Source organism: Halichoeres trimaculatus, unplaced genomic scaffold (genome assembly GCF_033239565.1).
Source record: "Halichoeres trimaculatus isolate MK-OKI-2021-1 unplaced genomic scaffold, fHalTri1.1 fHalTri1_scaffold_8, whole genome shotgun sequence".
NCBI classification, from domain to species: Eukaryota; Metazoa; Chordata; class Actinopteri; order Labriformes; family Labridae; genus Halichoeres; species Halichoeres trimaculatus.
The window spans coordinates 3,401,449-3,418,781 of NW_027437186.1; the positions used below are offsets into that span (position 1 = coordinate 3,401,449).

Here is a 17,333-nt window from a genome sequence, read left to right on the forward strand (position 1 = left end):
GTGTTGTGATGTAAAACCAGCTTTGCTTTCTTTGTCTCCTCATTACTGTGTTTGCTGTCTTGTATTTTTGTAATGTAGCTCTGCTTCTTATCTCTGTCACTGCTTCTGAGCGTGTGTGTCAAGTTCTTTCTATTTCCCTCACACACACACACAAACACAAGCATACACACACACTCACACACACTCTGAGAATTTTTTATTTTTTTTTTCTCAGTCACACTAGCAGTTTTCCATCACAGAAACTACTGCTCCATGTCTCAGCATTGAACTGGACCATTCTACCCAGTGTTTCACATATATAACAGAGGGGTGTGTGTGTGTGTGTGTGTGTGTGTGTGTGTGTGTGTGTGTGTGTGTGTGTGTGTGTGTGTGTGTGTGTGTGTGTGTGTGTGTGTGTGTGTGTGTGTGTGTGTGTGTGTGTGTGTATGTGGAGGTGAAAATCAGACAGGAGACAGTGAAAAAGAGAATTTGAGCAGAGAGATGCTAATGTGTGTGTGTATATCAGTGTGTGTGTGTGTGTGTGTGTGTGCTGTTGAGCTGATACATGGCAGGCGTACAGTGAGGACCAGCTTAGAACAGCGCTACCGTATGGAGCCTGTCTGCCTGCTGGGCCGTTGATGGATCTCTCCCACACCGCAACATGAAATGTGTGTGCATGTGTGTGTATGTGTGTGTATATACGTCTGTGTGTGTGCATGCATCTGTGCCAAGTGTGTTTTTGTCTGATTTGTGCTGTGTGTGTGTGTGTGTGTGTGTGTGTGTGTGTGTGTGTGTGTGTGTGTGTGTGTGTGTGTGTGTGTGTGTGTGTGTGTGTGTGTGTGTGTGTGTGTGCGTGTGTGTGTGTATGCGTGTGTATGCGTGTATACGTGTGGCGGGGGGAAGGGCTTGTCTGTCGGCAGTCCTGACATGTTCATTTGAATGAGTAATTATTGCCTGCTCTGTTGCAGGGCCAAGACATGCCACTCTGTGCATTTGTGTGGAACTAGAATGGCAAGAGAAATAAACCTGTGTGTGTGCGTGTGTGTGTGTGTGTGTGTGTGTGTGTGTGTGTGTGTGTGTGTGTGTGTGTGTGTGTGTATGTGTATGTGGTGTGTGTGTGTGTGCATCCTTGTGTCCTGCCTGCAGTACATATAAAGGTGATTTTTAACGACCCAAACCTGCTTAAACTAAGAAATGAAGAAGGTTTCCGTGTGAATGAAAACAGATGAATGCGAGTATGGATTTCTTAGTCTCTGTTACAAAGTGTAATCTCTGAATTTGTCAGTAAATTATGAAGATATGATAATAAAGGGGCATCCCCTATAGTTTAAAATAAGCTAATGTAAAAGTACAAAAACATAGTCTTTTGGGAGTCCTCTTGGGTCAGACACAGAATCAGAATCACTTCATTTGTAGAAGTAGTGGAAGTAAAATAGTTGGAATAGGGCTGTACGGTATTGGGGAAAAATGACACTGTGATATTTTACTTTCCTGTGATATATTGCGATATGTCCTGAAGTTTACTGCCTCAATCTGTTCAGCTGAATTCTCCCTGATCTCTCTGATAATAACAGACTCGCACCTAGGGTACCTTTCACATTTGAAACAATACAATACCAATGCCCGGTACCTGGCAATCGGTACCGGTACTCAACGGTACTCATTTTTGGTACTTTTTTGTGTTTATGTGGTTAAAAATATCAATTTGTTTGATAATAAAATGTCAATTCTTTTCAATTTAACATATTTATTCTTCAGTATCTAACCTTATTGTGCTATGTTCATGTCCAGCATGGAAAATTGCCTACTCCTCCACTCCCTCACAGTCACAAGGATGCTTTTAGGTACCTAAACATGGTACCTTTTGATTTTACATGAATCGGTAACCGATACTTTTGACAGAATTCGGTCGGTACCTTTAAAAGTACCTTATTCGGTACCCATCCCTACTCGCACCTTGTTGCCTCTGTCTCTTATTGCATCTGTGAACGCTATTTATGTTGACAAAGCATTTAAATCATGTCTACATCCATTAATTATTGTTAACAATCTGTAACATTTACTGCAAGTGACTATTCTCACGTCAGGTCAGACTTTTTCAATGACAAGCTCCTGCTCAGAGGTTCTATCTTTTAAGTTTCCCTTTACGACCAAATGATGTTACAGGTATATTCATTGAATATGAGCAGACACAGAGTGGCTCACAAATTTGTCCTCCTCCCATGTTTTGCCTTTTAAGTAGGCTTGAATACTGTGCCAGGTATGAATAAATGAAAAGAAATGTTTAGAAACATCTCTAGAACCAGCATAATATATTGCATCAATCACATAACCTTGGGATGTGAATATTGGGCAAGCACATTTTGCGATGAGGACACTAAAATTATATATTGTGCAGCCTTATTTGGAATATTCCTTGTGCTTAAGCTTTGGTATTAGTTAAACACGCACACTACGGAAGCTGTCAATGGTGACAGTGTGGTCGGGAATATCCTGATGAAACCATTTCTGTAAGGCACATCATACTGCATCCCCCAAACTTCGTCTGACCCCTGGATAGTCCTGTTAGCTCCTCCATCTTCTTAAACAAAAATCTTGTGTTTTTCCATTATAACACGGCTCATATCTCCTCTCCAAAACCCTCTGTACTCTTGCTTCAACTCTCTTCCCTCCTAGTTGTTGCCTCTTCTGTGTCCCCTGTGCGTCTTCATTATCCAGAGTTCTGCAGGAATCTCCAGAGGTTTATGCAATGAGCCGGCTGGCTTCAGAGCTACCAGCTGAGCACTGTGTAAACTATGGATGGGTATTGATAAGATTATAATAATAACTACGCTCTTATCTAAATCTGCTTATCGATCCAATTCTTTATCAATTTCTCCTGTGAATTTTCCCTGAACAAAAAGTAGCGTTACAGGTTTTCAGGGTCAACAACAATTTATTAAGTTTATCAGTACACATGTGAAATGTGAAATTGGTCGTTGGATCTGGATATCTCTGGTCATAAATAATAATAAGTAAAAACTCACAAATCATGTGACGCTGATGCACTGTTTTGTTATATGTTATTAACTGAAGTTGGCCATCTAGTGTGATGAAGAAGTTACAGCCATACTTTGAGTTGTTTAGATCACCAAGCTTGCTGCAGTTATGCTGAAGTCAGCCATGAGCCTACAAGTACCTTGTCTTCTATCTCACCTGTGAGCATTTTGACGTTAAGGGCTCTAATTTTGTGGCGCAGGGGGCGCAAGCCTGGTGCACCCTGCGCAGTGATAATTTAGTGTGGTGCACCGCCCTGCGCTGCCAATTTGACAATTTGGTAGACCGTCTGCGCAGTGATGGGTGTGACGGCGCACCAGGGGGAGGTGTCGGCAGATTCATGTTGGCGTAGTGACAATTTTGTGCCAAAAAAGTGCAGAAAGTGCAATGAAAGCTCGTCAGCTCCAACCTGGTCTATACTCCGCACAAAGCGGAGCGCACCCTGCGCAGCTGTTATTTGGTGACAGGCGCACATGTGCGCACACGTCAACAAAGCCTCAGAAGCAGGTTTCCAGAGTGTCAGACACATTTTAATGCAATAAACAATCACAGCAATCACTATTTAATGTAACCGTCTGAACCAGCATATACATTTGTATCTATATTAACTGTCCCCTCACATCTGATGTCAGATTAAAGCCGTTTGTCATAATGGAAAGTTAACCTGACGGCAGCTGGAAGTTTGATGCACATCTTACAATTAAACAACAAACAGCCTTAACATCTGATACTGAGTATATATCTGGCTTCTCTCATTTCATTTAATTCAAAGAAAAGAGGGAGAGAAAAGAAGAAGAAAAAAGAGACAAAATAAATGTTTGTCACTCAGGATTTACCTGTGATTTCCCATATTTCTCTGTTTTAGTCTTTATTTTAACCTGATCTAAAAAGATGGAGTACATTATTTTAAGGAGGATGAGGCGGAGACACGGGGAGAGTATACAGTAAATCACCAAAGGTTCTGCTATTTGGTGATGACAAACCAGGAGTGCAGGTGGATCAAAAGTATTCTGAATGGATAAGCCAGCTGTGTAACTGTCTCTTCATTTTGTACTCCTATTAATGACAAAGGAACAGATTACATCTGTCCTGGGAGCTGGCCCACACGGTGACGTGCTATGGTCCCCCGATGTGCCCCGCTGTCCATTCTCCTGTTGCAGAGACAGCGGCTCTGACCGTCTCCGCTATCAGCACTGTTTCCGCGGTGCTGGGGATCACTCAGACCAATCTGACGCTACGCCTCGGCGGCAGGGCATTTAAAGGCGAGGAGAGGCGCTCATTTGATTGGTGAAGACAGTGCTCAGTTGTGTTAAACCCACTCACGGCTTTTCTCCTCCATCTCTGCCATTTGCGCGGAGGGAGGCGTGGACGCGCAACTTGGCACTCCTCTGCGCCTTGACTGCGCCTCTCTTGGCACTGCAGGAAACTTGCAAAGTGCGCCAGTCACGCCCTGTCCATGCGGCGAAGGCCGGCGCAGGGCAGGTGCGCCTGCGCTTGTGCCTGGTCTATGAAATTAGAGCCCTAAGAGTTGTCCGTATGTTTTACAAAGAGTATTTGTGATGTGTTTCTGTGATAAAAACTGAAATTCTGTTTAAAATCAAAGTTATACCAATGTATGCTAACAGCGAGCATATCAATGCGATTTCTCATATACATTAGCATCAAGCGAGTGCTAATTTTTCAATATGGTTTTTGGCACATCAGTGGATGTATAACATGTTGAATGTATTTCATAGGAACCTGCTGTGAGAGAGGAATGGACATTTCTTTGTGTTCACTTCTTCAGTAAAACCCAAAAGTAGAAAATCCAGAATCAGATTTTATTTAGGGAAACTGGTATCTCTCTGCCATGCTCAGTAACATGAAGAATCGTTCAGGGAATCGTTAAACAAGACGACTAATGATGTTGATGGATTGAAGCATTTCTTATTGATTCTTAACAGGAACCGGTTTTCAATACCCATCATAAGTGTAAGCATCAACCAACATAAAAAAATCAGCAAAAGCAGAAGAGTGTGAGCTATAAATATATATATTTAAGCTAAGGCTTGTGCATAATCAGGCTTAATTGTGGGTGTGGCTGGTGTGACTGACAGCTGGGCGTGTTGCAGACTTTCGCGTGGCTGCAATCATGTACATATGACAAAGGTTATGGCCTCACCTGCTCTTTTTGCATTCTGTCATGAGATAACACACGTAATAAATCAGTCCTGTGCAAACAAATTGATGTTGGTGTCTGGTTGAGCTGGGTGCTAGTTTGTCTTTGCATTTTTAATTTGTTTATTTCTTAAACATGTCACTTTTCTTTAACTGATGGGGCTGATTTAAAAGTGTAAATCTTAGTTCTTTTGAAACCATTGGGCCTTTACATGATGTGTATGAGTTTTCTGACTCTGACTCTTTTCATGGTGTTTATATTTCATGCTTCCTCTTGAATCCTCTTATTTGTTGTCGATCAGGTGTTCTTCGGTACCTTTCTTTCTTCTTGGAGCCCTTGTCCTTGGATCAGATCGTCTTTCTTCCTCTTCCTTGTTTTCCTAACATTGAAAGCCCTTTCGTCTCACAGATCCTACAAGGCCTCTTCATCTCAGTGGCCTCAGTAGACCAGCTCATCTGAGGGGTCTCATTGGCTGCCTGATTTCCCCATGCCTGTCTGTTTTTCTGGGGCTTTTTAACACCACTACAATTTACAAGTATCCCTGCAAAGAGGAGTGAATTATTTTGGCCCAGCTGCTTTAAAAAGCTAAATTGAGGTCAGTAATTCAGTAGATAGTGTAAATAGATAACACTTTAGCTTGGATTCACTCTCTTTTATATTTTCTTCCAGCCTTCCACTCTCCCTCACGGTCTTTTCTCAGATACAGTACGAATTCAATTACCAGCTCTTCTTCCCCCGTCTTTTTTCTCTCTCTGAACTGGGCCTCGCGTAGTTATCCTAAGCTGTAACCGTAATCATGCCACTGGCATTAATTGGGCTGTAATTGCTGAGGCTCTCAGCACCTGGACGATGCTTAATTGTGTGCACTGTGCTGGCACAATGACCCATAATTTTTGGTTCATTTTTTCCCCTAATTCTTTCCCTCTCATTCCATCTGTATTGCTCTCCGACACCTCTATCAGCCTCCCTTTCTTCTGTGTGTGTGTGTGTGTGTGTGTGTGTGTGTGTGTGTGTGTGTGTCGGTGTAAAAAAGGATGTGTGTGTGTGTGTGTGCTTAAGATGTTGCAGTTTTTTACCAACTGGTCAGTTCCTGTCTCCACTACGAGTCACTTAATCTGGCTCAAATGAATTGTAACAGTTTAATTTCTTAAATGCTCAGAGTATCACTTGGTGTCACCGACATCTTTATCTGATTTGGGTGTTTTGGTTGCAAGAAAAAGAAAAAATGTGAGTTTGTTTTGATGAAAACACTGTTGTTTACGGGATGATGTGAAACATATATTAAATACATGGGATCTGCTGACAGTGAGCAGCTCTTTACATGCACTATTTATCCTACCTACCTGGATGTAAACAGGTACAGATGACAGAGGCATGTTCGGTGGATGTTGGCCTCTTGATAGGCTCTTGCCCTGACCAGGATGTACCCAGCCTTGTGTCTGGAGACTCCAGTACTGGTGATATCAATAGTAGATAATAGGTGGATGGAAGCAAAATTTTCCTTTGCTGCATTTGCTCAAAATAGTGTTGACTGCTCGTGTTACTTGTTTTGTCCTCATAACGTAATGGAAGCCAGTCACATTAAAATATCAAAACAACATTGAGCAAGATAGAATGATAATGTTTCATACCGACAGGGTGACTGTTTGAGCTTTATGGAGTTTCTAGCCCAAACACCTGATCAAAATGGTAAGATCAGGTGAAAAATTGCTGGAATTTACATTTTGCAATGTTGGATCTTAAAAAGGTTTTTTGAAGAGTTTCAAATGCAAAAAGAAGAAATAGGGGTGAGACATAAAAAAAAAAAAACTGAGATGGCGCTTTATTGCAAATAACAATTAAAGTGAAGTAGTCTGTTCATCAGTTAATCAAATGTTTAAGATCACAGCCTTAAAGACAAAATCTGCACAAAAATGTGGATTCAGTGTGATTTCCTGTCAGATATTCACTCTGTCACGACCTTCTGATGGTTTCAAAGATCCTAAGGGTTATGGAACAAAAAGTCCAGAGATAGACTCAAAAACTTCTCACCAACGCTGACATTCGCAATCCTCAACCCAAATGAAGCTGTCACTGGAGCAGAGTGCGAGGACAAAAAACTGAACCTTGACGTCCTGGTTGCTTCAAAGTTTCTGACATGACCAGAAGATCCCACTGAAGTTTTCATGGTGGCACAGTGGAGGAGGCGCCATCATGATCTGGGGCTTTTTCCTTCAATGGAACAATGGAGCTTCAGGTTGGTCAGGGGCGTCAAACTGCGGCTGGCTCTGTGGAGATGTTACAGGGGGCCTCCTTCATGACTGAGGGCCCTGGTCTGTGTGGTAATGACTGGGCTTTTCAGCAGGACAACGCTGCAGGTCACAATGTCAGCCTGACAAAGGACTTCTTCCAGAGGAATAAGCTCACTCTTTGGACCATCCTGATGTTCCCCTGATCTTAATCACTCTGAGAACATTTGGGGATGGATGGAGAGGAACTCTTACCGAAAGGAAAAAAAAAATCTGAAGTGTCTGGAATCAGTGAATAATTCTTTGAAACTTTTGTTTCTATTTTGGGGGTTCACTGTTTTTGTTTGAGCTGTGGTCTTAAACTTTTGATCAGCCAATGAACAGAATATTTGTTGTTTTCAATAAATTGTTTACTCTTTTTTTTTTGTCTCACTCCCATTTCTTCTTTTTGAGTTTTGAAACTCTAGAAACTTCTTAAGATCAAACAATGCAAATTGTAAATTCCCACAAGTTTTCAGCTGGTCTTAAAATTTTGAAGCTGTTTGAATTTTTCTTAATATGTCCTAAATATCATTAACTGTCGTTTTAACAGGAGCTTCTTGCTGTTAAAGACTGTTGCTTTATAATAAGTGCTGTGCTTGTTCTGTCTTTGTTTTGTAGAGTACTCTGGACCTACTCCACAATCAGTTCCAACTGTTTTTGGAGTCTCTGACAGAGTTCTGGGACGTCCTGGATGAGATTGACAGTAAGACCTGGATACTGGAGCCAGAAAAGCCCAACCGCTCTGACACCATGAGGCGCATCGCCATCGGTAGGAGGCCAGATCTCAGCACTGCCTAAGACAAGTCCTCAGCTTTTTCTTTTTACTTTAAAAAAAAAAGTCAGCTGTTGGTGTATGTCCTTATCTGTGTGTGCAGGAAACAACGTGTCCATCAAAGTGGAGGTGGATCCCAGACACCCCAAGATGCTGCCAGAGTGCTGCCTGCTGGGAGCCGAGCATGGTGGGTAGGATCCCAGAGACATGGCAACACTTGACAGTGTTTTCAGATGAAGCATATGAATAGGAAGTGTATCTGCACTGATACACACCAAAGCCTGACACTCTGTATTATAGCACATCACATCCTCTCCTGTGCTGAGACAGTCATCAGGGGCCCACCAGGTTCAGGACTGACTGTTTCCTTAGTTTCTTCTTAGGAATTAGAGCTAACAAACTAAGAACACCTTATACCTTCCTTCATAAAGTAGATGTTTCTTCATGCTCGGAGCTCCTCATTTTCTGGGACTGAGATTTTATTTTAACTGAAAATTGGAAAAACATGCAATTAATTTTAAAAGAGCAACAATTTTATCTTATGGACATTGTTTCTTGATGCATTTCAGTTTTTGTACTTTTAAAGGCACATCTTGAAAGGGGCACATCTTTTAAATGTTCGGCTGTCCACGATACACAAGCTAAAAAGATCATAAACACAAACTTTTGCTATTACTGATTGTTAATTCTCCATTTCTGTGGCCGGGTTGGATTTTCCCAAAAGAATACAGATCCATTTACAACACATGGACCAAAGGTTCCTTTGATGACACTACATAATGTTACACGTTACGCACACGTCTCAGAGCACCAAACAGATAGTCTGTTGTCCTTCTTGACACTGAACTACAAAGAGAGCTTACATAGTCTGATTGTTGTTTCAAACTACAAACTACAAATAAATACATTACCTGGTTGCTTTGCATCCTGGGAAAAATGTCTTGAATAAAGATAAGTAGTGTTAAAAAGACCTGCTCTCCAAAAACAAATGCACACCTTGGTAGAATCCCATCTTTACCACAGTGGGTGGTAGTGCTCATGGGAAACTGTCTTTTATTTCCAGAAAAACACTACCAATTCTGGCCACAGGTGTCACTGCAATCCTAACGGCAAATGGACAGTCCTTACATCCCCTTTAACAAAATAATTCCATTAGTCAGGGTTTCACATATTTAGATTAACGATGACGAGTTTATAAAGATGTGGTTGTTGTGATTTTCATTAGTTTTGAGGAAAATGACAAAAAAAAGCTTCCTTAAGACATAACTTTCGCAAAACTTGAAATACTGATGGTTCTCTTGTTTTAATTTGGTTGACGTAAAAATCAGAGGAAAGATCAGACTTTGATAGGTTTTTAGTGAAAAGTTGACGAAAACTGTAAAAGAAAAAAGGGATTTGCAGAAATTATACCTCAGGGTTAAACTGCACGGCCCTTAATTACATTACGCCGGGGAGTTCAGTCTGAAGTCTCTGGCACTGTTGAGGTACTGTTACACTCTGCCTGTTTATTTTATAATGTTTTTTTTCCCTGTAATTGTTTTAAATAGTAATTATCCTATTTTTACTTTCCACACTGCATCTCTAGGAGTCAGGCTGCTGATAACTTTCCCAAATATTTCATTTTTTTGTGAGTTTCCAGAGAAAACCCTGCAACAATAACCCTATAAAGTGATACTCCGGGATGGAACAAGTTGGGTCCTATCACAAGGTTTAGGGCAGAAATTACCCCTACAGCAGTGATTTTGTGCAGCAGAAGCCCAGAGCACACACCAAACACCCCCTCCCTGCCGCTTTCCTCTGCACTCAGACGGGGCCATATTTTACTTGACCAAAAACACACATAAACAGACTCCCATGGAAAAGAATCTGATATTGGTCTGCATTCACGCTTTATTTAGAGAATTTTCAGCGCTACTTTCACACAGAAACACAGCTAAATAAGGCTCTAGTTCTCATTGTGTCGTAAAACGGCACTACCCCCGCTGCAGAGCCACAGCCACGAGGCGCTCGCCGCTTAGTGTATCAGTCAGTATCAGTATCACTAAGCGGCGAGCGCCTCGTAGCCAGCTGTGGCTCTGCAGCGGAGGTCACGCTGTTTTACAACATGATGAGAACTAGAGCCTTATTTAGCGGTGTTTTTGTGTGAAAGTAACGCGCTGTAAATTCTCTAAATAAAGCGTGAATGCAGACCGATATCAGATTTTTTCGGTGGGAGTCCGTTTATTTGTGTTTTTGGTCAAGTAAAAAATGGCCCCGTCTGAGTGCAGAGGAAACCGGCAGAGGAGCAGGGAGGGGGTGTTTGGTGTGAGCGCCCTGGGCTTCTGCTGCACAAAAACACTGCTGTAGGGGTAATTTCTGCCCTAAACCTTGTGATAGGACCCAACTTGTTCCATCCCGGAGTATCACTTTAAAGCAGAGGTTTTTTGTTCTAAATTCTGTCCCTCGGGCGCCCCCGTAGTATTTCTACATGACTTATGGGTAGACCTTGGTGTTTTAAGCTTGCCCCTTTACCGTGTTGTGAAGGAGATCCTTTTGTGGTGACAAGAAGTCTCGTTAAGATCTTGTGCATTTTTTGCACACAAATCTGCACAGGTTTAGTCTGATCATTTAGCATCGTTACTTTATACCCCCTGGTTAAAACATGAAGCAGAAAATTATAACCCTTATTTGCGGATGGTTATAAACTATTAATGACTCATTATTAAAGGTGTGGAAAAATGTAAATACTGCTCTATGTAGTGATGCTAAAATATCAATATTTCAAATATCAGTATTTTTTTGTTTGAATAAAAGTTTATGCTTTAGGTGAGATGGAAGTACAATTTGTCTTCTGCACCTTCACTGTCTATTCTATTCTATAACTCTCAATTCTTGGATCAGTTAGTTTAAAATCATTTTAATTTTTACAGTGTAGTAGACTGATAACATACTATTCACAGTCATGTTTTCTGCAATATTAGTTTTTTTTTGAGTAACTTTGACTACACCAAGTGACATTAATCAGTTTTACCAACTGACCATGTCTTTCACCCAATAATGTTTAGGAACATTAGTTTAATGTCACAGTAGTTTAGGTGACAAACTTGATGCACTTGATGTTTTTAAGTTGTAAGTGTTAAGTGTTTGTATGAAACACTGCATCTGTCTCTCATTATTTCAACACAATAAAACAGAAAAGTTGTTTTTCAATCAAATAGTTTATTGTGTAGAATATCCCAATATTGTGAAACTATCGTATCGTGACTAGGGATGGGTACCGAATCAGTTAATTTTATTGGTACCAAACAAATTCTGTCAAAAGTACCGGGTACCGATTCACGTAAAATCAAAAGGTACCATGTTTAAGTACCTTAATGCATCCTTGTGACTGTGAGGGACTAGAAGAGTTGGAGATTTTCTGTGCTGGACATAAACACAACAACAAAAGGTTATATAGTGAAGAATAAATATGTTAAATGGAAAAGAATTTTCATTTTATTATTAAACATACTGATATTTTTTACAACATCAACACACAAAAGTACCGAAAATTGGTACCGTCGAGTACCGATACGATTGCCAGGTACCGGGAATCGGTACCGTATCGTTTCAAATGTGAAAGGTACCTGACCCTAGAATTGTGATGCGCATTGTATTGTGAGGGTCTTGCCAATACTCACCCCAGCTCATTATTCTGAGTTACTACAACCTCCAAAAAGTGTCTGAAATAAATAGCAAAAGTTCAAACCTTTTCCCAAAACTTTAAAAAATAACTTCTCATTCCACAACAGAAGCACCAACTAAAATTTCCTGATGCCCAGGGCCAGAAGACAGAGACATTTCTGAAACCTGACGTTTCTGACACAAGTTAAACACTAATCAATCAATTATTTGATATGTCAAACCATCAGCGGTGTCCTAAACCTGCTCATGAGGTCTATATCACAGCATCAGACGTCTGCTGTCACAGAGCAATCTGCCAGCTGAGGATCAACCCAGGCAATAAAGAGCAAATTGTGCCTGAGCCCAGCAGTATTCAGATCAGATCAGGGAGGAGCCATCAGGCATGATGGGAAAGCAGTGATGCTGCTCTTCCACAGATTTCTCCATGTTTTGTTGCGACCAGGCTGCTTTGTGTCGTCTGCCGTCTTGTCGGAGTACTCACCGTTTTCATTCTCACCACACAAACGCCAGAGCCAGCTGGCGAGCTTCAGCTTTCTATTTAAGTTCCCGTCAATTGTCGGCCATTGTTTCTGTAAACCCAAGGTCATGCAACACCTAGCCTGTTGCCTAGCAATGCAACTCAAAAGATATTAAACACATACACACCTCAGCCTCGAAGACGGGAGGCAGGAGGCGACCCTCAAATAGGAGGGGTCGCACAGAAATATTGCTTTTTGCATGTAGGAATAACAAATAGTGAAAGTGATGAGTGCTGCACGGAGACAAAGCTCCCCTGTGGAACAGAGGCAGCAATGATGGTTCATATCTGACAGCGGTGACGCCGCCGTCTGCGCTGAGCCGGGCTGTTGTCAAATAAGAGAGGCGGCGTTTGAGGGTATGCAGAGTATGTTGTTTTAGCAGAGTCTAATTTTCAGAGGCTTATATACAATAACAGTGAATCTGCAGGTGCTTGTAATGTGTGAAAAAGAAGATTCAAATCATATTTAAGGATTTATTAGTAGCACAGTTTACATGAAGCACCTAATAATGTTCCTTTATTTTATTGTAGCTGTGACTCCACTGAGGAATAAGCTCAACGCTAACATGCACTTGTGGTAAGTTTTCTCCATCCAGCTTTTATACCTGTGTCTTTATGAGTGGTAATAATCCTGCCCTATATTTCATTTTTTCATGAGAATTAGAATTATTATTATGAGGGGCCTGATCATAAATGATTTTTTATGTTCTCTGAAGTATTTTGCCTTAAACTCCCCAAAAAGACCAAATCCAACAACTGCCCTTTTACACAGAAATGCATCTAAAGCTGTAAGAAGAGCCCAGCATCACAGTGAGGGACGGGATTAACTGGTGAAAGATATCAAGATGAGATTTAGAGTCAGAAAAACACTTCTCATGTATTAATAGAGGGATTATCAGTCTACGTCATCAAAAAGATGTGTACACATCTTGACCACAGAAGCAGCGTTTAGCTTCAGTGCTTCTGACGAGCATCAAAATGTACGGTTGTTCTTTGCCCAGTTGTCAGAAACGATACGATACAACAAAGGCAACGTCTATCAGGTTTGTACAGAGCAATTGGTGTTTTGGAGTTAGTGGCGACCATGCTACCTGGGGCCTGCACTACAAAGCTGGATGAAGTCATCCAGGATAACTCTGCCACAACTCGCTGAAATTCACCGGATCTCCGTCATCCAGATCTGCTGTACTATGAGACTTGTTATCAACTCGATAAGTGAATCCAGCTGGGATCTGTGCGCACACACATAAAATGGGCGTGGTGAGCGGCCCCGGAGCATTGTCCACAATGGAGAAGAGAGCAGCCTACTTTACGGCGGAGGAGCAGCAAATAATCCTTAAAAAATACGAGGAGTACCGCAGTATTATCCAGGCCAGGAGCAACACGACTGCAGCCGCGAGAAGCCAGAGGGGTTGCTGGCAAAAAATCGCCGACTCTGTGAATGTGTAAATTCCCAAAATGTTGATATTAATAGACCTATCTTATCATGTGAGGACACGGGCAGTTAGGTCCTTACTCATTCATGTTGTCAGTCAGTGTGTGTGTGATAAGCAGTATACCCGACCTCATAATTAGAAAGAGTCCACTTTCCTACAAATCCCAAGGAAAACGTTCATTATAGGCAACTTGTATTACAGATGCAATAGCAGTGGGGAAAAAAGGATGTGGGAGCAAATAAAAAATAAATATAAAAACATCATTCAAAGTGGTCAGTATGAAAGATTCCATTTGCACACATTTCTACTTTTCCCTGACAATGTCTCAGTTATGAGGATCAGTAAGATATTGTTTGTTCACAGCTCATAAGAAAAAATGTTGGGCCAAAAAGACAGGGGGCGGTCCCGCGCCGGAGGACTTCACTCCGACTGAGCAAATTGGTGACTGAGTGGTCTTATATGCCCGCCCGAGGGAACCGATTGGTCAGCAGGCGGTCTGCCACACCCCGTGAGCTCTTATCCTGGAACTTAACCTGCTCCGGACCAGGTTTGGCGTTCAGCATCAGTTACCGGGGCAACGTGTCGGGATAAAAAGAGATCCACATTCGTTGCACGTAAAACCGGAAACTTATCCAGGAAGTTATCTCTCTAAGAGCTAATCCAGCTTCTTAGTACAGGCCCCTGGTGACTCTCAGCTGAAGGTATCAGTGATTTCGCCCTCTGCTGGAGAAAACTGTCAACTTTTTTCCAATCCAGTTTATAAACAAAGACTAAAATGAAAAATTTGGATTGAAAAAAAGAACATTTTTCTGACAAAGAATCACGATTGATATTGTCAAACAAAAAATCCTGATATATCTTGCACTGATTTTTCTCCCACCCGTAATCCTCAGTGTGCGGAGGAATGTTTCCTTTCCGTTTGTGTTTTTTTCCTGTATTATTTCCTAAAAGATTTTCCCAGCCATACAAGGGGGTACTCAGCTAAATTCATTTGAAAGGGAGCTTTAGGAGGCAAACGTGTTCACTGCACCTTCAAACATACATGGCATACCATATGTTGAATGATGGAGTGAGCTTAAAAGAAAAACAAAGATTTAACTCAAACACATAAACGTCAGACTCATTCTTGAGAACACACTGTTTTAAAGATGTGTTTGTGAGCTGGGTGTGTGAGGATGTCAAACAGTGCTGGTTAGATCCCCTCAGTGTTGGTTTTGGTCTTTTCTTGGGGGGCTTGTTGACTTTCAGCAGAGCTTTCTGTCTTTTTATATGTGAATGTTTGCACCTCTATAGGAGCCTGTGTTATCAGCGCCTGATGAGTCAAACTATGCATGCCAGTTCCTGATTATCACTCAGGAGGAAAAAATTACACTTTTCAAATAAAGTGCAGGTTTTACATTTCACCACAGGTTTTAACATTTGCCTCCCTGCATGACACGTCTGAGAAAATCTCCCTCCACCCCCGCCAGCGTTCAGTTTGAAGCAGCAAAGATAAATGCTCTGGCTTTTTTTAAATCTTTTTTTTTTTATACTAATGGTGAAAGTCTCCTAATCATCCCCCAGTGTCTTTGCAGGCTCATTTGCATGTGGTTAATTAGTGTGTGAAGGAGCTGTCTGTGGTCTGCTGGCAGGAACCCGGACTCCAGCGTCTTGCACAACCTCCGGGATGTTTTGGAGATCGAATTCCCGTCACCTGCCACCCACGAAAAATCTGTATGTCACACAGTTGCCCCCTTTCCATTTCAAACATGTCCGTTCCCATCACGGCTACCTCCAGGAGCTGTGTGTGTTTACATCTATGCATGCATGCTTGTGTCTGTGTGTGAGTGTGTGTTTGAGCTTCAAGTTATAAGGGGGCGGACATATGCTACTGCCTATTTCTCTGTCTATTTCCATATTTCTCTCTCTTCCTGTGTTGAGTTTTTTCCATGAGGTGGGCACAAATTCTCCCTTTAATTGGGTTGTTTACAGAAAAGATGATTAGAATAACAAAGATGGCAGAATTCTCTGCTCTATCAAATCGCTTTAATCACGCAAAACCATTTATCTCCCCCTTTTTTAAGCACTCCTTCTTTCCCCTCCTCTCTACGGATGGGTTAAAAGGGCGTCGTGTTTATCCGCTGTCGCTGCGGTGATTAATGCCTCAGCTTCATTAACATTCAGAGGAGTGCAAAAAAGTTGAGTTGACCAGATGTTGATTTTTTTTTTCCCTTTTTTTTTTTCTTTTTTTTACCTGCCACCTTCCCTCTTAATGGATAGCCCCAGAAAAACAGGAGCTACTCATTACAGCCAAATGCAAACGAGAGCAGAGAGAGGAGTGTGTGATAAGCCTGTGATGGTGGGACTTAAGAGAGAGGAGAGCTCAGGGTGATGTCAGCACCGCCGCTCTGACTGAAGATGCTGTAAAGCTCTCAGTGCTGACAGAGAATGACTCTTAAAGGGGACTGGTAAAATTAATTATTATTACTGTTTTTATTTATTTATTTTGTACAAATTCTGGGGCCAGACGACTTTGTCCCTTTCTCTTCACACGGGAGGATGCAGGAGTTGCATTTCTACCTTTGTTTTGATTGGTCAGTTTTTTTTTGGTTGTTGTTTTGACCTTTTGACCTCCAGAGTTTCTCACTAACAGCAGCTCTGAAATTTGAAGAGTCAAATTTTAATCAGTGGGGTCTAGTGGCTCTAAAGAGACAGATGTTAAGGTTTATTCTGGTTTAGAAAGTCTTATCTCAGCTTTTAGTTCTTCCTCTGAAGAAATCACCAATGTGTGTTGATGGTTTCAGAGTCTTGTGCATGTTATTTTATAAAAGCTTAGACCAGGGGTCTACAACCTCTGCTATGAAAAGAGACATTTTGACCTCCACCTTCGCCAAAGAAAAGTAGCTGAAGCAGCAAAAACACAACACAGCTTGTAAAGTTTTATCATTTTTATTCTTTGTCTGTTTTTACCTGTTCTAACAAAAGAAAACCCCAAACAGAAGTGTAGTGTACTTGTGAAGGCTACTTTCAGTTGAAGTTAACATTGAAATATATCGGCCTATTTGAGTCCTTTCCATATTTGTGTAAAATTCATAAAATAAAAACTAGCCCACTTAAATACAAGAATATACAGCTACAGTTTAGCAGCTTAATGATAAAATAAACAGAAAATTAAGATTATTTGTGACTAATGTCCATTTCAGTGGATTTCCAAAATCTGTTTCTCTCATTCCTCTTCATTTTGTTTCTTTCCAGCAAATGCTTTTGTTCTTATTCTAAAAATTGTCTTGCAACGTTACAAATGTAAAGGCGTATTCAGACCTGGACTGTTTGGTCCACTTTAAACGGACCAGGGTTCGTTTCCCACGCTAGTGCGGACTTTCCATGCAGGTGTGAATAGACACAAACGATCCCTGGTGCAGACCAAACAACCGGACCGAGACCCACTTTTTGAGGTGGTCTCTGTCCACTTCCATACAAACTCTGGTGCGGTTCGTGGTTCTCCGGTGCAGGTCTGAATACA

The 17,333-nt window shown here is 41.4% G+C and overlaps 1 protein-coding gene across 1 annotated transcript in view; it reads left to right on the forward strand.

Moving 5' to 3' along the window:
- Positions 1-17,333, forward strand: part of fancl (FA complementation group L) — a 47,632-nt gene that overhangs the window by 21,684 nt on the left and 8,615 nt on the right. Inside the window, exons 8-11 of the mRNA XM_074676346.1 lie at positions 8,062-8,212; positions 8,319-8,402; positions 12,927-12,972; positions 15,463-15,544. Of these exons, the coding sequence (XP_074532447.1) occupies positions 8,062-8,212; positions 8,319-8,402; positions 12,927-12,972; positions 15,463-15,544 (363 nt within the window). The remainder of the gene's footprint in view (positions 1-8,061; positions 8,213-8,318; positions 8,403-12,926; positions 12,973-15,462; positions 15,545-17,333) is intronic.